The sequence below is a fragment of the Carex rostrata genome, chromosome 19, assembly GCF_964058835.1.
Source record: "Carex rostrata chromosome 19, lpCarRost1.2, whole genome shotgun sequence".
Lineage (NCBI taxonomy): Eukaryota > Viridiplantae > Streptophyta > Magnoliopsida > Poales > Cyperaceae > Carex > Carex rostrata.
The window spans coordinates 9057341-9079008 of NC_135936.1; the positions used below are offsets into that span (position 1 = coordinate 9057341).

The 21668-nt window shown below is 33.1% G+C and overlaps 3 protein-coding genes across 3 annotated transcripts; 2 read left to right on the plus strand and 1 right to left on the minus strand.

The window, feature by feature from the left end:
• Positions 1-4417: 4417 nt before the first annotated feature.
• On the plus strand, positions 4418-10151 carry LOC144571745 (5'-3' exonuclease family protein). The gene is made up of 12 exons (XM_078321115.1): positions 4418-4654; positions 4748-4784; positions 5216-5390; positions 6043-6121; positions 6500-6544; positions 6816-6965; positions 7053-7167; positions 7288-7388; positions 7929-8026; positions 8323-8415; positions 8499-8716; positions 9595-10151. The coding sequence occupies exons 1-12, from the start codon at positions 4577-4579 to the stop codon at positions 10005-10007; spliced, it is 1602 nt and encodes a 533-aa protein (XP_078177241.1). The 5' UTR covers positions 4418-4576; the 3' UTR covers positions 10008-10151.
• Positions 10152-11430: 1279 nt separating this feature from the next.
• On the plus strand, positions 11431-15223 carry LOC144571828 (AAR2 protein family). Its single transcript, XM_078321208.1, has 13 exons — positions 11431-11599; positions 11676-11758; positions 11855-11912; positions 12121-12180; positions 12256-12385; positions 12583-12815; positions 13294-13386; positions 13487-13558; positions 14122-14154; positions 14249-14389; positions 14484-14540; positions 14650-14733; positions 14921-15223. Exons 1-13 carry the CDS (start codon positions 11498-11500, stop codon positions 14960-14962), a joined length of 1188 nt encoding a protein of 395 aa, XP_078177334.1. The 5' UTR covers positions 11431-11497; the 3' UTR covers positions 14963-15223.
• Positions 15224-16430: 1207 nt separating this feature from the next.
• Positions 16431-17718, minus strand: CID6 (CTC-interacting domain 6). The gene is made up of 3 exons (XM_078321046.1): positions 17638-17718; positions 16820-17278; positions 16431-16657 (listed from the first exon to the last, which is right to left on the minus strand). The coding sequence occupies exons 1-3, from the start codon at positions 17668-17670 to the stop codon at positions 16613-16615; spliced, it is 537 nt and encodes a 178-aa protein (XP_078177172.1). The 5' UTR covers positions 17671-17718; the 3' UTR covers positions 16431-16612.
• Between the last annotated feature and the right edge of the window lie 3950 nt (positions 17719-21668).

Sequence of the window (21668 nt, forward strand, 5' to 3'; positions counted from 1 at the left end):
GCTCTGATACCATGTTGAATTTTAAAATAGAACAGAGAATGAATTAATAGTGATTTTATTTATTGTTGTGTGTTAATACAAGGTCTATACATGAGTATTTATAGCCTAAAATCCAACTAGCCGTTGTGTTTTTTCCTAAATTACAATGGTTATAATCTGCATTCTAATTGTGCCTTAATTACAAAGATTTACTAGCCGTTACTAAGATTCAGCTAGGTACCAAAAATAGCTTTACAACTATATACTTGGAGGCTACTTTATTTGTTGCCTAAACTGCTAATGATGAATATTCTGAGACATATTTGTTTATTCTTCAATAGAAGATTTAATTGTACATTCTACATTGTTTTTTTTTATTATTAATAACCACTCTGTTGGGTTTTTCACAAAAAGTCAACGAGTCAAAAAATAGTTAGGCCGGATTTGGTCCCAAGTTTCTTTGCAACGAAACTTTGATAGAGAATCATCCTACGAGCCATTTGCAAAAAATGAGAAAATAAAAAAGGAAGGAACTTTTGGTAGAATCCTGAAGTTTATAGTTTCCAATCCTCCGCTGGATCAACTCATTAGCATGGTATAATTGCAGCAAAAAAAAATCAACGTGGTATAGTGACAAAAATACAATTTCTAAGAAAAAATAATTCATACCTTACAAGCAGGGTTGAAAAAAATTCACAATAAAGAGTAAAGACAGTTAAAAAGGAACTTCGGAAGAAAAAAAACCTCGTCTGCTCCGCTTCAACTTGGTGACTCTGCTCCACTCCCAATCCGTATCACCCAAGGTACCTGAGGTGCAAGCTGAAAATTAGGACTGCTCTTTTATCATGGCACAAATTTTAAAACAACTCCCTACAGTCACAGCAGCTACCGATTTAAATTTGATTTGAATAGAATTGATCTGAACCGTTCGTTCTTTTAAATTTCACCTCAGATACCTGAGCAGATACGGGCTCCTCAGCTTCTCCATCAGATAATAAGAGATTTTAAAGCTGATGTTTTGAGAGTCATTCGTCCGCTCTACTTCTCCGCCTCGTCCCGCCACCTCTGCTTCTCCCCTCGTTCGTCCAGTTCATTCCGACTCGCTCCATTCGAGCGGATGACTCCACCGTTATTCAATGCTCCGTCTCACGTTTTGAGCAAATGCTTCCGTCCAATGGATCTAGCCATCGCTCGTTGATCCATCTTGCCTTATTCCAACCGAACAGGTGCTTCCATTTAATGGATTTGGTCATCGCTTTTCGATCCACTTCGACTTTCCGGGTTCGACTGAGGGTGCTGTAAATTCGCTCCATCCGCCGTAGTATGTAATATTACCATATATGAATAAGGTACATGTTGTTGTGGTTGTGGCCGATGATGATAATGATGATGTGTTTTCTTCTTCCTCCTCTCCTTCTGCCTCTTTCCACTGTTGTGACCTCTTGTGAGAGACTATTCTGGTCTAGTCAACTCAGCTTCCTGTCTAGTTTGATTCAGTGCCTCCTCGGCTGAGTGGTGACTGTCTTGATTTAGTTGATTCAGTTCACTGTCCGGTTTGATTCAGTGCCTCCTCGGTTGAAGTGGTGACTGTCATGGTCCAGTCTTCTTTAGTTTCTGATCCGATCTGATTAAGTGCCTCTCAGGTGCGCACTCTTCTAGGCGGTGTTGACAAAGGTGTAGTCACACTCGCTCTACTACTATGTTTGCATATCAAGAGAAAAGAATGAACATGTCAATTGACTTGCTAATATGGCGCGAATTGAACATTTCACAACTACTGATTTTACTTTTCCTCTTCTCTTTAATTTTTAGCAGCGAGAGATCACAAGTAGTTCAATGTATAGGATATTATCTTTGTGTAATAAGAATATTTATGCTAAAACATGTTTGTAATTTGCTTAAATGAAATCGCCTAAGAGCTTACAATCAAAAAAAAAAAATCACAATAAATGTGCTTAATTGTACTTTTAGAGATTGAATAATAAAAGGCAATATCATTGCCCTCGCCATGTAAATGTGCTTCTTTCTGCTCTTCCTTGTAATATTTTATACGATTGATTGGTCAAAAATGTCATAGCATATATCTTTTTAGCTTCTACGACTTTAACAGCCAAGTCGATGTCCAATACTAAATACGAAATATCCTGCTTGCGTATAATTTGGCAAAATATCAAGCAAACAACTACCAAATTTTCAATCCCAATAATGAATACAAAAACAACTAGACCGGTAAAAAGTCATAGAAAATTAATCAATATATGCCACAAAATAATTGCACTAAAAGTTTTGATTAGTTTACAACATCAATTCAAAATGAAAAATAATCAGTAGTATTCTAAAGTACAGATGAAGAAGCAGTGATACTCAATTTACAGCAAAAATTAAAGGAATAAAATAATTAAGTATCTAGTCTTACGGAATATGCAAACGGTCAGATCTCATTTATAAATTGTCTACCAATTTATTATTGTCAAATTTCATTATTTTTAATCCGTAATTAATTAATTATGAGATTAAAAATATTTAATGCCATATTAGCGGATTTTACAAGTTTCTTTAGTGTTATTATAACATGAATAACAATATGTCTAATTCATTAAATATAAGAATAATTATTTCAATCCCCCTATTTTAGTATTCTTATTGTATTCGCAGCAACAATAGCGGAAGGTTGTACTATGATCCCCACTAATTATGTGATCTCCTTTTTCATTTGTCGCACTCGTCTTCGCGTCAACTTTCATAGATATAAATACTTGCAAAATAAGATATTATACTTGCATGCGTAACTTGATATGACCATCTCCTTTTTCATTCCCCCAATCACCCCCGCTTCAACCTTCCTCTAATGAAGTAGTAGGGACCCCATATCCCCACATCCACTTTTCTCAATCATCTCTGCATCAACCTTCCTATAACATAAACAGTTGATCTCATAGATATAAATACTTCAGTGCATAGGTATAATTACTTGTAATACTTGATATTAATACTTTCATAAGTAATTAAATGTCATATGTAAAAAGTTACTTGCAAATATATATATAAATACTTGTATGATGAGGTATAAATACTTACGTGACGACGACTCTGAAAGTACGTCATCATAGATCTCATTTAGAAGAAAAAATTACGTAGAAGACGTTCATGGTTTTAAATTTGCAAAATTCGTTACAAATCGTCAAAAATATGGACAAAATTGAACCGAGAAAAAAAATCACCTCTAAAAACGTGTGTGGTCTCTCCATATAGTTTGAATGGTTTCCACATATTTTTATAATACATGACGTTTTGGGAAATTTGGTTTGAGCTTTCTAAGATCTGCTCGGGAATTTATTTCTAAATTTATGAATGAGAAGCTACGGTTCATATCAGGCCTCATTACTAGTACTGATAACTTTTTACAAGTTTGTTTTAGTCGAATTACGAGTTTCAAAATAAATTATAGTTATTTGCTTAAGAGTATTCCGTCATTTGGATCCCTTGAACACAAAAATAAAATAAAGTAGCATCCCAGGTGCTACTTTTAGTTTTAGGAGGGCGTCTCCAGTTGGTGAATTCCGTACTCTCGTCAATATATATACGTACCTATCTATTTTATTTTTATGACATCATTTATTTGCATTGCCAAAAAGGGTCTTAAATAGAAGTGAGATGCGATCGATGGCATTTGTGTAACTCATGGGAATTAGAAGATGCGACTCATGTATTGTAATTGGATGTTCATATGCTCTGAGAGAGTCTGGAGAATAATGGGGGCGATACTGGGATATAGATTGATGTGCATATATAGGATATATAGGAGATACCCGTGATGCAAGGAGTATCAGCGAAGGAATGGGCAACAAGATTTATTAGTGTGATGTGGTTTGTGTGGAGGCAGAGAATTTGGCAAATAGATGAAGTACTGTTGCTTTTTTTTTTTCTCTCTCCTGACTGACTGGTAGCTTCCTTCTACGTACTATGTCTTTCAAAAAAAAGACAACTGTAATGTGTTTGAGCATTTTAATGCATAAATTTGGTTGGATTTGGAATCATTGTTTCAAAGATTACAGTTAAGATACTCTTTTTATTTATTTTCTTACTTTTTTAATAATTTCTATGAATGAAATTCTCCAACTTTTGAGTGAATCTGTCCAAAATCTGTAACATTCAATTTGGACCATTCAAATCCTCTGTACAAGAATCAAAGCACGTTAAGTACTGGCGCCTGCATTTCAATCTTTGAGTTAATCCAGCTTTCAATCAATCTCAATCTCAAAGACAGAGATATTTCCGAGGAGGATAACATGGTTGACCAGTCAACACAGAAATCAGCGGGAGAATAAAATAAAAATAAAATAATAAATCAACGCATTAATAAAATTCTCAAAATTTTGATCGGCGGGAAAATAAATCCGATAACCCGCCGCAAGCTCTACCCTTTTTTATCAAAGAAATAAGAAATAAACAAAAAAATAACCCGCCGCATTATCCCTTTCATTTCATGGCGTCTTAGACCTCGCCTCTCCTCTCCTCTCCTCCTTCCTCTATTTTGATTTTACTTCATTTTAAATTCAAGATTATTTTAATTTCTTCCTAGATCTCAACTAGAGGAATGGGAATCCCAAATCTACTGAGAGTTATGAAACCCTTCATCGAACCTGTGCATATCAAAAAATATTCTGGTCGAAGGGTACAAACTCAGTTCGCTCCCTTTTCCAATTCTTTCCCACATTTTGTGTATTTAATCTATTAACATTATTTTTTCTTCCGATTTTGTTTCTAGGTTGGTATAGATGCATACTCATGGCTTCACAAGGGAGGTAAGCTCGTCTTGTCTTTGCTCTCAAATTAATCTGGTAAATGCACATTGGTAGGTTTTTTGCAACTTCAACCCTAAAGTTTTCCCATATCTTTTAAATAATACTCAGCATTCCAAACAGTTGCAAATAAAAATAAAAAATGAAAATGAAATACTTGAACCTCAAGTTTTCCCATATCTATACATTCAGCATTCAAACTTGCACAATATCCAAACAAAACCTTGAAATTAATTTTAAGAGCTTATAAATAGCTAAAGCTGTACATATATATTAAGTTAGATCTTGCTTCAAAATATTTTTGAACCCAAAACTTTTCTGTTTCGATTTATTATTGATTTCCCTGCATAAGTTGTAATGGTGCTTATTGAACTTCATTAAGTACATGAACTCTAAAGAGAAAACTTCTCCTGTTGAATTCTTTTCCTTGTTAGCTTATTCATGTAGCTTGGAACTATGCATGAAACCAAGAACTGAGGCTGCAAAAAGATACCTGAACTATTTCATGCACTACATAAACCTCATGCGCCACTACAGCGTTACACCTATTGTGGTCTTTGATGGAGGCAACTTACCATGTAAATCTGACACAGAAGCTGAACGGCATAAGTAAGATTAATTTTTTTCTTTTCACCGCGCCCCCAACCCCCCCGACCCCCCCAACCCAACCCTATGGGCTTCAACTAAAAAAACAACCACCACACACAAAAACCACCTATGGCTTCAACTAAAAAAAAAGAGGAAAAATATCAGTTTCTGCAATTAGCATTTCTGTCCAGTAAATATGCATTTGGCACCCTGATTGTAGTATGCTGTGTTGTTAATTATATGTTGACCAGCATATTCTTATAGTTTGAGACAATGAAGGCCCATCTTCTGCAATAAAAAAATGAAGATACTACTTCAAATTTGCTTTATTTCTTATTATATTAGTTTTTTTAGTCTTTTAAGGATATTCAAATATTGTAACTATGTATGATGTTAACTATATAAATGATTTTAGCCTATCATTATTTCAATTACCTTATTATTATTTTTTTTTTGAAAAGCTTGGCAACGGCTACCAAGTTGTTTGTATTAATAAAATGGTCCATTAAATCAGTATTACACCTTAGGGCTTTTATTTCTGCAAGATAAGGTGATAAGCATGTTTGAAGTAGTGTGCAATGAAGTAAACGACTAAAAATATTGAGAGTGATTATCTGCAAAGAAGCATAATATTTTGTTAAATTAAAAATAGAAAAATATTTATGTGATGTAGGAGGAGGGAAGCTAATCTTGCAATAGCTAAAGAAAAGCTTTGTGAAGGGGATGTTGGAGGTGCTATTGAGTACTTCAAAGTATGTCATATTTTTCCTTAATTTATTTCAACGGAAATTCATGTACCCATCAGGCCATTCATAGAGCATGAACGTATCCTGTTTACTGTTCTATTCTTTTTACACTTCAAATGATGTCCAAACCAGAAGTACGTTCTTTTTCGTTTAGTTTTAAAAAAAATGCAGGTGCAACACGCCTTATAGTGATGTGAGCTTTCTGTGTCACTCTTTTATATGTAATATTTTCCATGTTTCTTAGTTGCACATGAGATGATTCGCATTTTGCAGTATATAGCACGACACTTTGATGCTTTGTGCGAATGTGCATAAAATTATTCTTCGAATTTATTATGTTGCATTTTTGTGCTAAGTTCATGAACTGTTTAAACTTTATTGTAGAAAGCGGTGCATGTAACTCCTCCAATGGCTCATCAACTAATTCAGGTGACGTTCAGATGTTTCTTTTATTTTCTGTTTCTTCTGTTTTTTCGCAAGATAAAAAGAAGCTCCTGCCGATTTGTATTTGCCTTTTTGCAATGTGTTTAAAAACTTCTCAAGTTTGCAAAATATCCTATTTGGATGGACAAGGGAATCCAATGGAACACTCTTGTTGCTTTAAAGTGCACTTTTTCTTTGATCCATTTCTTTTGGACAAGACAATTATTTGGCTTCAACTTTTTTTTCTCTTGTGAATTAATTACTTCTAGAACTTCAGATACTAAGGTTGGAGAGAGTAGAATTCTTGGTTGCACCATATGAAGCTGATGCACAATTAGCATATCTCTCCAGCCTGGAAGAAGAAAGAGGGGGCATTTCGGCAATTATAACAGAAGACAGTGATTTAATTGCATATGGCTGCCCTGCTGTAAGCAACATATCCATTTTACGAATTCGCATGCATTTCTGCAAAATCTTTGTATGAAGGAGCATTATTGTAGCTGGTTTTTTTTAGATTATATTTAAGATGGATCGGCATGGGAATGGTGATGAGTTTTTGTTGGACAAAGCATTTAATATTGTGACAAAAGAGCTGTCTTTCAAGGGATTGGATAAAAATCTCTTTACAGGTATACTATTTGAACTATGGAAAGCTAGTTTCCTTCTAATACCAGATGATTTTGCTGGTAATAATAATTTTACTTTTCTGTGTAAATAAATCAGGATCTTTTATATTTTTAATTTCATAGGCATGTGTGTATTGGCCGGTTGCGACTTTTTACCCTCTATTCATGGAATAGGTGTAAGAAGAGCTTACTCTTTGGTCTCCAAACATAGAAACTTAGACCGTGTAAGGCCATTTCTCTCTCCATTTGATATGAACTTTAAATGGGTAGAATTATTTGCTTTACAGTTCAGAAAATGGTCAGATGCTGAAAGATTGAACCTCTCTTCAAACGTCCTCTAAAGATTATGGTTTGTTTGCAAAAAGCTCTCATTATTTACTGGAAAGTAAAACCCAACAATTTGCATATTGGTACTTAGCACTAACCTTCATAAGATATTTGCAACTAAAACTCAACCCTTGTATCTATGGGATGGAGTAGATGCCTTTCCATAAATATTCCCCAACTCTACTCAGCTTATTGATTTTGCTCTGCTTTCTGTAAATATTAACTATCCTACCGTGAAATTTTAATTCTATGTCTGCATAAATATGTTTAAATAGATAAACTATGTTGGGTTAATTGCAAATATTGAAAAGTCAGGGACCAGTTGCAAATGCTGTAAAATATTTGTAGTAGTTTGCAAATGACCCAAGTACTGTATTAACAGGAAAACATGAGCAGGTAAGTAAATTCTGTTACTGAGGATTGAATTCCAATTTCAGGTTCTATCGGTGCTAAAGCTTGACAAAAGATATACTGTCCCGGACAATTATGAAGATTCTTTTTTTAAAGCCCTATCAGTTTTCAATCATGCCACAATGTAAGATTTACTGTTAGCAAAATTGAAATTTATCTTGCTGCTACTTTTTTGGGCATACATTGTTAAATGGAGAAGGTTTCAATCCCACAACCATAATTTGCTCATGGAGGACTTAAAACCTCTTGGAAGTTTTCCCACTAGCTAAACTGTTACAACTTGAAATACTAGGCAAGTCACCAAGTTGGACCCTACAATGTCTTATTCTAGCAAATTAAGCCTCAAAATACATGGGATGAGGAAGCAACATGGTAAATATTGATGTTATTTTAATTGCATTTATAACCTTTGATACGCAGATATGATGCGGAGACCAAATCTCTAAAACCATTAAAACCTTTAGGAGATGGAAATACGCAATATTTGATAGGAGACTTGAGTATTCTTGGACCGTATCCTAAAGTAATTTATCATACCATGATTATGCATGAACTGAACATGAAATATATTTATATCCTTAACTAGAATGGAAAAGAGATATTTCACCAAAAATAGCTACAGGAATTGCTGAGGGGTTCTTGAACCCTGTTACAAAGGAGGCATTCAATCTTATACCTTCTCCGAGAAAGGGAATTAAAAATGCGAAGATTTCAATTTTGGATAGCACAAAAGAAAATTACATACAGATTTCACCGATGGGTGGTCCATACACTAGCATCTTCTCTTCTGAATCAACCACACAAGACATGAGAGGTTAGTTATTGTTAACCTTTTATATTTTTAAATTTCAGAAGGAAATAGTAAATTGTCAGTTGTTCTTGGAGTTGATTAAATTTTTTACTCTGTTATTTTGGAGAAAAGTGTCAACATTGTTAAAAGCCATCTATCTCTTTGTTTTTCATTAAACTAAAGTAAACAATTTTATAATTAAAAAAATGCAGTTTCTTTGTCATAGCAAGCCGGTCATACTGCTTCGAATTGCTATTTATTGGTTCAAGTGTAGCAAACACCATCCAGGTTCTTTAGTGATATAGAAAATTGAAATGAGTCAATAAGATAATAAATTTTTAAAAGATATGGAAATTCATACCATCATCCACATCAACAAGATGGAATGGAAAAGGTGGATGATGGTATGAATTTCCATATGGAAATTCATACCTTTTGCATACACTGAAATGGATGATACCATCATCCACATCCTTTTGCATACACTGGAATGGATGATGCCACGAACCAAAATGAAACTGCTCACTACTATTTATACTTACAGTTCACTTTGCTGACCTGGTTGCTGCAGTGGAAACTAACATTGGTTGTATTCCCCTTTGAAATACAAGTTAACAGGACAATTTCCATACCAATTTAAAAGTTCATGACCCTAAAATGAGATCAAACTTTATGGACTAAAACGGAACAAGTGTAATGCTTTCTAATGTGATATACATGGATCTTTTCTTTTGGTGGGTCAGAAACTGAATAAAACACGAAAATCCAAGTTTAAAGAGCATATATAAGTTGGCCTAATTTACTCTAATAAGCAGTTGATTAATTCGTTAACTCTTCTTTTTTAATATGATGTATGTACATCCTTTTGATTTCTTTCCTTATTTTAAAAAATGTTTGAACAGTTGTGGAAGATGAAATCTCAAATGAAATATACATGAAGGATACCTTTGCACTTGGCAAATTAGTGACAGAAGAATCAGAACAAAAAGTTTCTGAAACAATGAATGGAAGTGAAGGAGAAATCAGGATTCCTGATAACAATCCTTTCAAGAAGAGGAAAATAGAGGTACGCAAAGAAAAGGAAAACAGTGCATCAATATCCACGGCAGATTTTGCTTTTGCAGAGCAGTCGGTAGTTGTGAATAGCACTCCAGTATCTCAAGAGAGTGTGGGTTCAAAGCCAAAAGAAGTTTTAAATAATTCCAAGGGTAAAACTGCTAAAAAGGATGTAAATGCAAAAGTTGGCAAGGGGAAATGTGGTAAAAAGAATCAAGATGAGAAACGTGGAATTTTGAATTTTTTTTTTAGGCTTTAAATTTTTTATTTTTGATTTTTGTTTTAGAGAATTGATAATTATTTTTTCAATTTTTCATGATCTGCTCTCCAAAACGGGGAGATTCTCTCAATTTTTCATGATCTTCAATGATGTTATTGTTACTCCAGTTTCTTTTATCAAAAATAATTTTGGCATTCAACTGATCATTTTGTTTTAGAGTGAGTCTATGGTACTATGCATATCACGGGTTGGTCCGAAATACGGCTCAATATTCGACTTTTAAAAATCTTAACGGTTAATCTGAATCGTTCATCTTGTTCTCTATATTAATATGTTTGGAGACCAAATTTTACATTTTTTAAAATTTTTTTACTATTTTTTTAGACATTTAGAAAATCACTTGATCTGAAAATTTCGGACCATCCAAAAACAGTGATTTTTAATAAATCTAAAAAAATAGTAAAAAAATTTCAAAAAAATGTAAAATTTGGTCTCCAAACACATATTAATATGGAGAACAAGATGAACGGTTCAGATTGATCGTTAGAATTTTAAAAAGTTGAATATTGAGCCGTAATACGGACCAAATCGTAATATGCAAGTACCATTGACTCACTCTTTTTTTTTTATATAAAAAAGCCCGCAAGTAAAGTTCTTTGCAAAGAAAAGATTTATTTTCTTTTTGATAAAATAATAAGTCTTTGTTGTGTTCATTGCTAATGAACAAGTATGCTAACTAGGTAACCTAACACTGTTCGTATTGATTTTATATAAAAAAGCCCGCAAGTAAAGTTCCTTGCAAAGAAAAGATTTATTTTCTTTTTGATAAAATAATAAGTCTTTGTTGTGTTCATTGCCAATGAACAAGTATGTTAACTAGGTAACCTAACACTGTTCGTATTGCTTTTATTTTTCGGCTAAGGATATCTCGGATATATATAAATGAATATAGATACAGATTGAATATTATTGAATATGAATACAAATACAAGTATAATTTGGAAGAAATTGTTAATTGGGTAATTTAATAAAAACATAGGCATGTTGCGTAAATTCATAAGGTTGATAATATGTTATTTTCATTACAAATTTGCTATCTAAAAATTGAATATTAGCTTAATAAATTAATCACAAGTTATTGTAATATTATTAGTCAAAGTATATCAACAAATTATAAATCTTAATAAAATAAAAAAATATGTGTAGGTTTAATTGAGTATTGGACCTAAAGTTTGAGTTGGTAATAAAATTGAATGCTCAAATTAAGGTGATATATGGCTTTCCGAAGCAGATATTAAAATACCAACACATGGATCTTAATAATTATTTGTATTCGTATTAACATTGAATGAAAATTAATTGTATCTTTATCAGTCATGTTTTGTGGGACACGCTGTCAGTACAGTGTGTAGAGTTAGCCAAGTTCCTTGTTAACCTTCTCGGCTTCTCGCAGACTCGCACTTTCCCTCCTTTCCGAAATCCATCGAGTAATCATCCTGGCTTCCTCTCCTTCCTCTTCTCCGCCAGCAATGGATATTGATTCCAACACCGCTCTTGACTTAGTCAACAAAGGGGCTTCGCTTCTCCTCTTAGACGTGCCTCAGTTCACTCTCCTCGGTATCGATACCCAGGTGTCTCATCTCTCTCTCTCTCTCTCTCTCTCTCTCTCTCTCTCACTATCACTGACAACATCTCCCCATTTGTCAGATTTTTTCTGTCGGGCCAAAGTTCAAGGGAATAAAGATGATACCTCCTGGTTGCCATTTCCTATACTATTCCTCCTCTAACAAGTATGCTAATTATCTAATCAATTTTCTCTTCCTTATTTTCTAAAGGAAAACAAAAGTCTGGAGCATTAATTTTTGTTATTTTTTGGGGTATTGTAGGGAAGGCAATGACTTTTCACCAATAGTTGGCATTTTTCTTACTCTTCATCCATCTCAGGTGCATCTTTTGCTTCCCACCACATACTTTTCTTCAACTTTTGAATAAAGCATTCATTTTGCCACACTTTTTATATGGGTCTGACAACAAGTGTTGTTGACCCACCACTTCATGAGTCTACTGCAGTGTATGTATCTATGTTGCAAAATAATATGTATCCAAAGTTATGGTTTTCTGTTTTCTAAAGTATTCTGTCCTTCACTCTTAGGTTGTGGTCAGGAGGTGGCACCAAGAGGATGAGAGGTTGATCAAATTATCTGAAGATGAGGTGAATTAATGGTCTCTAAATTGTAATTCTTTGACAAATTTTGTGTTCCATGGTACTAAAGTAACTTTCTAATAGGAATTCAGATACTCTGAAGCAGTTAAAAGACTGGAATTTGACAGCAATTTAGGCCCGTACCAGTTAGACCACTATAGTGAGTGGAACCAGCTTTCTAATTTCCTCTCACAAGAAATCATTGAACGTCTTGGTATGCTTTTTAATATTATCTTTACAAAATTATTGTGCAGACAGCATGGGTGTTTACTAATTGATTCATTTCTATAGTACTCACGAAAGCTATATTCATTAATTTAACACTTTGAAATAATCATAATGATATCAAAGAGACTCTTAGTATGGCGTTTGGCAGTATTACAGTTGATCCATGTTAATACTTTATTTCAGAGCCTATAGGAGGAGAGATATCAGTAATGCAAGAGGCAGGATTAATAGAGAATAAAGGACCTCAGACTGAAATGGAGAAAAGATTAATGGATCAATTAAGAGGTGCTAAATGTTCTTCAATTGAGGTCTCTAAAAGCAAAGAGAACAAGGGGTGTTATTATACAAGTATTCCTCATTTTGTCAGGAACAAACAAGTTTCTGGAGATGAACTCACAGCACTAAATCTTGACAAGGTAATTTTTACATCGATCAAACACAATTAGGTGCTGATTAACATCATTTGTGGAATTAGTCCTCAGTTGAACTCAAATTGTTGCAATGGGGGCCCCAACTTAATCTAAATCGGGCCTCAATGAACCCTCAATTCAACTGAATTAGGTTGCATTGGCTCTCACTAGTGCAAGTGATACTCAATTGAACTCATTGAACTCAATATGGCCTCAGTTAATCCTCAATTGTGCAATCACACCTCAAATCAATTGAATTGGGCTACAATCGACCTGTTTATTTTTTGTGCTATTGAACCTCCGTTAAACTCAACAGGCCTCAATCAATCCTGGTATTTGTCTTGACTCTTGACTCTCAACTTACTGACCAATCATCCTCAGTTCACTATCAATGGTGTGAATACCCAGAAATACAAAAAGTTTGGCTATAACGCTATTATAATTTAGGTTTCCCTAACTTTATGCCATTTTTACCTTTATTTAGACAAATTTGCTCGAATCCATATTAAGTGGAGATTATGGAGGTCAAGAAGATTTACTCTTGGGGGAGCTCCAGTTTTCCTTTATAGCTTTCATGGTAACTAAATGTGTCACATAACTTTAATCTTCCCTTGTTTTCCCCAATAAAATAGTTCACAATTGTGACCTTCTGCCCTTCTTTTCAAAAAAATAAGTAGATGGGGCAGTCACTTGAGGCATTTTACCAGTGGAAGTCAATTGTTAGCCTTCTTTTGAGCTGCACAGAAGCTGTAAGTTACATGAAATAGCATATAATTTATTGCAATTACATTTTCAAAACCTAATTTGCATGTGTAAACCAGTGTTATACTAATTGGCCGGGCTTGAACCTGACTTGAAAGAGTAAACACCGTGGCCAACTTTGTTCATTTAATGCCAGCCAGCTTGACCCTGGCAGTTCTTATTATGTTTTGTTGCATAGGATTTATAATTGAAGCATTATATGCTCTTAAAACTCTACTCTGGGCAATTTGCATTTCTCATGGCTGGGATCTGCCTGATAATATACCCTATTATAATGGAGCTGAAGTTTTTATAAAATTTGCTAAGTTTGTTTCGAACAGCATGAAAATGAAACTTTTATAAGAAAAAAACAGATTTAAACTATTTATATCAATCTCTGCAGAGAATTCCTTAATGAAAAGACAAACTATTCATAACAACTCAATTAGCAGCACAGTTTAGTTTGATCAGTTGCTGACCACATAAACTAAACAATATATTGTGTATAAATTAGTGTCTCATTTGGTTATTGTTTATTGTCCATGAAATATTGTTTTGTATTTTAATGCAGCCCCTTCATACGAGAACTCGCCTATTTTCAAAGGTACTAATCTTTCTCCCTTTATAGTTTTTGTTTGATTTATGGGTTTATATTCTTTTTCTAATATTTTGTTATTGGTTTGTGAAAACAATTGCAGTTTGTGAAGGTGATATATCATCAGATTAAGCATGGTTTTATAAAAAACAGGGATCATAATAGTGGCGGTGGAATAGGTACCAACTTGTTCTTGGATGAGGGATGGTTCTCTAAGGATATATTTCTATACCGTCTTTGCAAGGTATTTAAATATTGGCACTTTGACAGTAAGTTTTGAGCTTATAAATAGATGCTCACATTTCTCTTTGTCAAAGTAACCATCTGTGTTGTTTCAGGATTTCTTCCCTGTGGTGCTTGAAACAAAAGCTATTGATGGAGACCTCCTGTTGTGGGTTAGAAACCCTTTACTTAAAAAATATAGTAATTGGATATTGGAAGTCTCCACATTGGTAAATGATTTTTTTCCTTCCCTTGACTAAATTATATTCAAATGCTTTTCAGACGAGAAAATTTAAAAAACTACTGGAAACCACACTTGGGTGGGAATTTGATACCAATGCCCTCATGGCTGAAGAAGATGACGAGGTATTATTTTAACTCTCCTACTTTGCTACTTGAATATATAAATATATTTCTGGTTGCTGGTTAACAAAGTTTAATGCATGAGACATAATTAAGGGAGGGATTTGCTAGAATAATCATACAATAAGGTTTGTTATGTAAAGTTGCATGATTTTTATTTTTACGCCCCAACTAATTGAATTGATTGCAGTTTGCACCAGTTGTGGTCCCACTTGAAGAGACCAACTTTTAATCACCGCAGATCAACGACTACTTGAGAGAAGACTCATGAGACAGTACTGCTGGAGTATTTTGCTATAATTAATGAAGTAAACAATACCAATCAAAAGGTCCTCATTGTAAGTTCTAGGCTTGGTTGTGCTTCTCTCATACTTCTCTTTCTCTGTTGTTGGATTTTGTAGTTATGTATAACAAGAAGGATGATATTGATCTGTGGCCATCTTTTTTGGTATTTCAGCTTATATTACTAATGTATAATACAGAAGCCTGTCTATCATCTGGTATTTCAGCTTATATTAAACATTTTAGTTATTCCTTTTTCGTACACAAAATGGGGTCATTTGATACAAGAAAACATCTATTTCGACTAGTTGTGTGAATTCCATCTGAGATTTATAGTAGTTTAGTGTGTTGTTCTTTGAGAGTAGTAGAGCCTAAATCTGTATTCTGTGGATTCGTTAATCGTTCCTTTCAATGTTTATATTTATAAGGAATCTATAAATAAAAAATAAAAAATACTGCTACAATTGATCTTTTGTTATAGAGTAAAGGTAAGGAAAAGGGATAAATTTTCCAAGGTTATCATGTTTATGCCAAAAAAAAAAAAATCTGGCATAGAGCAAGGGTTTATTGCGCTATCAAACACGTGGAAAATGTATAAATGTTTCGCATTATAATAATGCAAGAATGGTTAAATGCTTATCAAAACAATTTACATGTTTATTTCGTAAAAATAAGGTATGGAAATTAGGACTATCAAAATATATTGGCTTCATTTTTATCTTGAAACGAATCACAATTATGGCGGTAAATTTAATTTAGTCCAAAATCCACATCAAAATATACATCTAAATATAAACATTTCATAATATAGATAAGTAAAGGGGCTTCACTGAAAATCACATACCTTTAGCCCAATACGGCAATGCCCCTAATATAAGTGGAAGCCCAGGCCTTTCTTTTTCCCACTCATCACTTTAGTAAGTTTACCCTAGATTTGATTTTTCTTTCTCGAGGTTGGAGGCGATCTCTCTCTCTCTCTCTCTCTCTCTCTTTCTGTGTTTGGTTTGGTTTTTCTTCTTTTCTTGATTTTTGTTTTAAGCTCCTATGATGATTGAAAAGATGCCTCGTATATATCGTTCCAATTGCTGAACCTTGTTATGCTGCGAAGAAGAGACATCTGAGGAGCATTTATTCTGTTTTTCATTTCACCCCTTAATTACTTGTCTGATTAATTATTTTGTATGGGGTTTTTGGGTTTTGGTATTCAATCAAACCTAACCAATTAATTGTTGTCATGTTATTTGTTTTACACCAACCAAGGCTTCTAAGTTGTAATACGAGGAAGCGAGAATATCTCAAATTCTCAATACAGCAAGCGCACAAAATAATGCTAATAAAGTAAATTAAAAACATATTTATCTTTATCCTGAAATAAACCATTATATTGTCATTTGTCACCACATGTTGCCTTCATTGAAATACAAGGACATGAAAATTGGTGTATTTGTCAGATGCTCTAAGCTCCCTATAGAAATACTGGAACTTGAACTGGAACTGGATCTATATTTTTGTTTTGTTTTACATAACTATAGTACTTCACTATGTCAGTGTTCTATAATCTACATAATACAATGGCATTGTGTAGATAAATTCAAACTGGTTATTTGGGGTTGTCAAGCTGGCTACAATCATCATAATCATTGTCCTGCATTGTGTACATAAATTCAAGTTTTTATTTATTTATTATAAATAATCAGTATTACTATTAGATAATAAAACAAACATGCTTTGAAAAATAAAACAATTTTAATTCAGTATTGCTGAAGTCTCAATATAGACTATTATTGGAAGGTAATGTAATGTTTACCTCTAGTTCATCTAGCATGGTAAGAGTCTGCCCCAAATCAAAATGGTTCGACTTCAAAACCTCCTCTATGCATTCCATACTTGTATTAGGAAACATCAACCCAAGAGATTCAATTATCAAATTAGGCTGATCAGGTGCGCAAATATCAGCATGGAAAATATCTTCAAAATTTTCAGAAATCACCAGATTTGAGAAGCACTCTGGAGACAGATCAAGATTCTCTAATTTTTCAAGGCCAAAATCTTCATTTGGTTTTCTATTCTCATCATCATTCTCTAATCTTTGAAGCCTATCTTCACTCGGATTTGAATCATTGAAATAATATTTTGTCGATTTCGATTTGGATTTGGTTCCGTCATTTGATGATAATTTGGAAATGGGGATGTAGGGAGATGCATTAGGATTTAGAAAGGATTTGCTGTCCAACATCTTGTCTCTTCGTCTGTAATTGGCTAAATTCTGAGAAAGAAATTACCATACAAAATTAATTAGAAACTAAATCACAGTGGCTTTCTAGAGAAAAATTGGTTGGGTTTGTTGCTGTTGCCTAACGCAACGCAATTTTGTTGGTTGTGCTGTGCTGTGCATAGAGGCTATATATGGATAGAAGTAGAACTGCCGTATAAATTTCCATAATTAATTATAGAAATGAATTGCATGACATATAAATTTCCATAATTAATTATAGAAAATGAATTGCATGAGATACTTTCCAAACTCATGAACGTGAAAATGGAAGAAGACTTAAGAGACCGTCACGTCATGATAGAAAAAAGAAAAACATTCCCTTCTTTTTGCTCAAGAAAGCGCAGGATTACCAGCAATTTGAAAATAGCCCAAGCATTTCCCATTTATTCGATTGAACAGAAGAATGGTGATATTTCCACGCTTGATGCCTGAAATTAATGGATTCAGAAAAAACACAGCTGAAGAGGCCAAACCAGTTAGAATTTAATACAAATTGAAGGAGGAAAGGAAAGGAAAGGAAAGGAAAGGAAATCCGGATTTGGGAAAGTGAAAAGTGTGTGTGAAGTGTGATTGTCAAAAATAGCAGAAAGTTGGAATGAATTCTGGCATGCTGTCGCTACTCCTGGTACTGGATCGGATCAGATGTAACTATGTAAGTAACTGACATGACATCCATCATCCATGGACCATGGACCATGGCTACTTTCCTTTCCTTTCATGGGCCAGGCTCACAAGTGAATACTTCTGCTATTCTAAATTAAGATTACATAAATAAAGTTGCTGGTTTAATTACGACTCCGCTACAAATATGCAATTTTTCAACATTAATCAATTAAAATACCACCTGTCATGGCTGGGAACAGATCACCATACTTCTACCATTTTAATGTTAAATATCTAGTCAAATATATATATTTTTTTTTTTCAAGTATCATTGTGTGAACAATCTCGTAAAATATCAAATGCATCATTTTCGAATCCATATAAATCAAATCAAAAAGCCTTGCATACAACTATAATTTCTCGTTATCGTTCGAACAGTAACAAACATCAAAATTATATGTCAGTATATAAAAAAACTTAAAACTTTCAGTGCTGCACGATCCATACAAAAATACAAAATTATTTTTTATGTTGAACATGTAAAGAAGACAATGAGGGGAGTTGGAGTATTTGAACACTATAAAATTAAAATCTTGATAGGCACAGCCAAAATTTAAAATGCACAATATATGATTGGTGGAATTTGAACACAAATTATGAAATATACTTAAATAAGAGTATAATGTTCTCACAAAATCTGTAGATGAATTAATATTTGTTTCATCTTTATCCATTTAATTTTTATTTAGCTTTTTCTTATATATCCATCTAATTTTTAGACTTAGCCATGTCTCACCATTGGAAAGATTCTCAAAGTGGAAATTAATTAACTAAAAAATATATCTATTTCAATTTTCACCAGTCAAGAATAAAATAAAATAATGTGGCAACTTGGCATCATATCTAATTAACTTATGAGAAGTATAGTACATCTTTTTTTTTTTTTGTTTCTGTAAAGTTACAAGGAAATACTCAGCTTTCTCATTACAGTAGCATATATAGCAATAGCATCAATCATCTTCTCAGAAAGACAAACCCAACACCTGTACCGACATCGATCAAGATTTTTTTAACCAGTCAATCATCTTCTCAGAAATAACAAGGTCAGCCGATATCGATCGACATGGTCGCATCAATTTTTACCGACATGCCTTATTAATTGCCTCATTTTGAGGTTATTTCAAGATTTTTTTCCTTGCCAAACTCTGCTTAAATATATATATATATATATATATATATATATATATATAGTGTCGGAGACCTAGATTTGCTGCCGCGTGGTCACATAATTCAGTTAATTAAGTTTGTATCATCCTCTTTGCTATCATTTTCTGGTACCAGTAATATACAATCAATCGATCGATCATGATTATTATTATATGTTGTGCTGCTTACCGAAGAATTGATGAGAAAACAGCGTTAGCTATTAGATTTTCCAATATCAATCTGTTTCCTATAGTCCTTCTAGATTGTATATATAAGCTATGTTCAGGAAATACAAGCAGTATTTATACTGTCAAATCACTTTCACAGTGTCAAAATAATATCGTGACGTAGATTGGAAGAATTTTTTATTTTTATTGTTAAATAATTGTAGTACCGATATATTTTCAATTTCATAGGATTAGGTGAACATAGGTAAGAAAACTTTTCCTATGCATGAATTCTGAATTATATGTAGCAGATTGGAACAACAACTAGGCAATTCTTTTGTATTTAGAATTAATTGTATTTGAACTGCATACCGGTAAAAATAATATTTATTTCAGAATAAATTATAATGATAATTTCTTTGAAAAATATGCATGTAAACAAATTTTTTTTTTCTAAAATTATACAATAAAAAACAACACAATAACTATAAAATTTCTATAGAGAATATGAACATATGTTTTATTTTAAACGATCGAGAAGAGAAAATATGAAAAAACTATGAGTTGGACGATCATAATAAATAAGAAAAGAAAATATAATTGACCGTGTAGATTTGACTCTTGCAGTCTAGATAATTGTTGGCTATTGGGTTTCGAGGTAACCAAAATCGGTTTAGGCTTAAATTGCGGAAAGATCGTAAAACAAAAATTTTACTTCTAACTTAAGCTAAGGATTAAACGGGGTATGTCAGAAAACTTTCCAAAGTTGTCCACCTTCAGTATTTCTTCGGCATCAAAATCCAATTTAATTATTTTTCAGATCTACTCCTTAATTGATTTCTAATACATTAAATCTATTTACCAATTAAATAGATTAATATAACATATTATACCTCGTTTCCAAATTTCAATTGGAATGCAAACCGAGCGAGAAGAGCGACTCAAGGAATGACTCGTCTCGGAGCACCAGACGTCTGATACCTCTATCGGTTATCCACCAGGACTAACCGGAGAGCGGTTTATTTCTTTTGCTAGAAATACCGTAAACCGCGAGATTATGCAAAAACACTATTCATCGAGAAAAGACGAAATAGTATTAGTCTCGAGCCGCTAGATATCAAAGGTTATCACAAGCATGTGATTCTTAAACACGTGGGGGTACCGAAAGAATACTATTCACCGATCCCATGAACTCTAAACAACAACCGAAAATCGAGAGAGAAAATAGATTAACGAACTGATCAGACATAATTGATAACACGTGAATTAGTAAACTTCTCCCTGACCTCACCCCTCTATTTATAGGCATTTGAGGAGGTTCGGCTAATTACCAAAATACCCCCAAAATTCGGCCTAATTACAAAAATGCCATTAGATGGCGGTTTTGAGAGGAGAAGGCAAAATTGGATTTTTGCACTTTGGCCCAAATTCAAATCTAATTGTTTTGGGCTTTAATCATTAATTTAGGTTTTAATTACTAATGGGTTTTTGGCCCATAATTTAAATCCATAATTCACAATTAAAATCCAAATCATATATATATAATTGTCATGTACAATTATATTTCTTTTGTTTGTTGTTTCGGTAACTTTTATACAATGCACCGAGTACATTTATAAATTAACATTTTGTTTTTGCTTTGCCATTTTACATGACATTTATAATTTAATTATAACCATCTTAATATTAATCATAATCAATTTATAAGTAATCAATAAGATTATCCGATTAGCTCCTATATGGTGTGACCCAATATGATCTATGTTATGTTGGTAAATATAATTAAAACTGTTCTAACTTATATAATCATAGGAGACACCTGGCAGAATGCACTATGACCATCCTGTTGTTCTAGCAATAATCTTTTTCGTCTATTTGACTAATTTGCAAAACATATAATTATTGAATTTTACAATTTCTTCTATTTTAGAATTATGTAGGTTCAAGTCGAATTGGAATTGCAATGTAGAATGCTTGAACTGAAGAAATCATGAAGATATTTATCAAGAATTTAATTTGTAATATTTTAAACTTGGTAAGGTATTTTTGATGTTGTTTCAACAGGATAAAAATGTTGGTAACGTTTGTAAAACGTTATAACGATTATTACTTAAGAAAACGCTATGAAACAACTCGATCAAAGTCAAAGAAATCGAAAACGTTGCTATAACGTTTTAAAATGTTATAGTTGTAACGTTTGTGGTAAAAGTTGTAACGTTTTAAAACGTTGGTAACGTTTTAATTAATTTTCAAACTTCAGAAATTCCTGATTTTGATCAAGTTTTTACAGTGAAAAACGTTACATAACATTTTACAATCGTTGGTAACGTTTTACTGAGCTCACAGAAAATTGAAAACCCTAAATTGTATTTTGAACTAAAACGTTGTAACATTTTAACAAACGT

What these genes read in the sequence shown, in the direction of transcription:
- CID6 (XM_078321046.1), bottom strand. Translation starts at nt 17,670, where the DNA reads ATGGGAAATGCTTGGGCTATTTTCAAATTGCTG. An exon ending in GGGCTATTTTCAAATTGCTG is followed by an intron (nt 17,279 to 17,637) that starts GTAATCCTGCGC and finishes TTTCTTTCTCAG; the next exon opens with AATTTAGCCAATTACAGACG. An exon ending in CCATGCTAGATGAACTAGAG is followed by an intron (nt 16,658 to 16,819) that starts GTAAACATTACA and finishes TACACAATGCAG; the next exon opens with GACAATGATTATGATGATTG.
- LOC144571828 (XM_078321208.1), top strand. Translation starts at nt 11,498, where the DNA reads ATGGATATTGATTCCAACACCGCTCTTGACTTAGTCAACAAAGGGGCT. An exon ending in TTTCCTTTATAGCTTTCATG is followed by an intron (nt 13,387 to 13,486) that starts GTAACTAAATGT and finishes AAAAATAAGTAG; the next exon opens with ATGGGGCAGTCACTTGAGGC. An exon ending in TTTTGAGCTGCACAGAAGCT is followed by an intron (nt 13,559 to 14,121) that starts GTAAGTTACATG and finishes ATTTTAATGCAG; the next exon opens with CCCCTTCATACGAGAACTCG.
- LOC144571745 (XM_078321115.1), top strand. Translation starts at nt 4,577, where the DNA reads ATGGGAATCCCAAATCTACTGAGAGTTATGAAACCCTTCATCGAACCT. An exon ending in ACAGAAGCTGAACGGCATAA is followed by an intron (nt 5,391 to 6,042) that starts GTAAGATTAATT and finishes TATGTGATGTAG; the next exon opens with GAGGAGGGAAGCTAATCTTG. An exon ending in TTGCATATGGCTGCCCTGCT is followed by an intron (nt 6,966 to 7,052) that starts GTAAGCAACATA and finishes GGTTTTTTTTAG; the next exon opens with ATTATATTTAAGATGGATCG.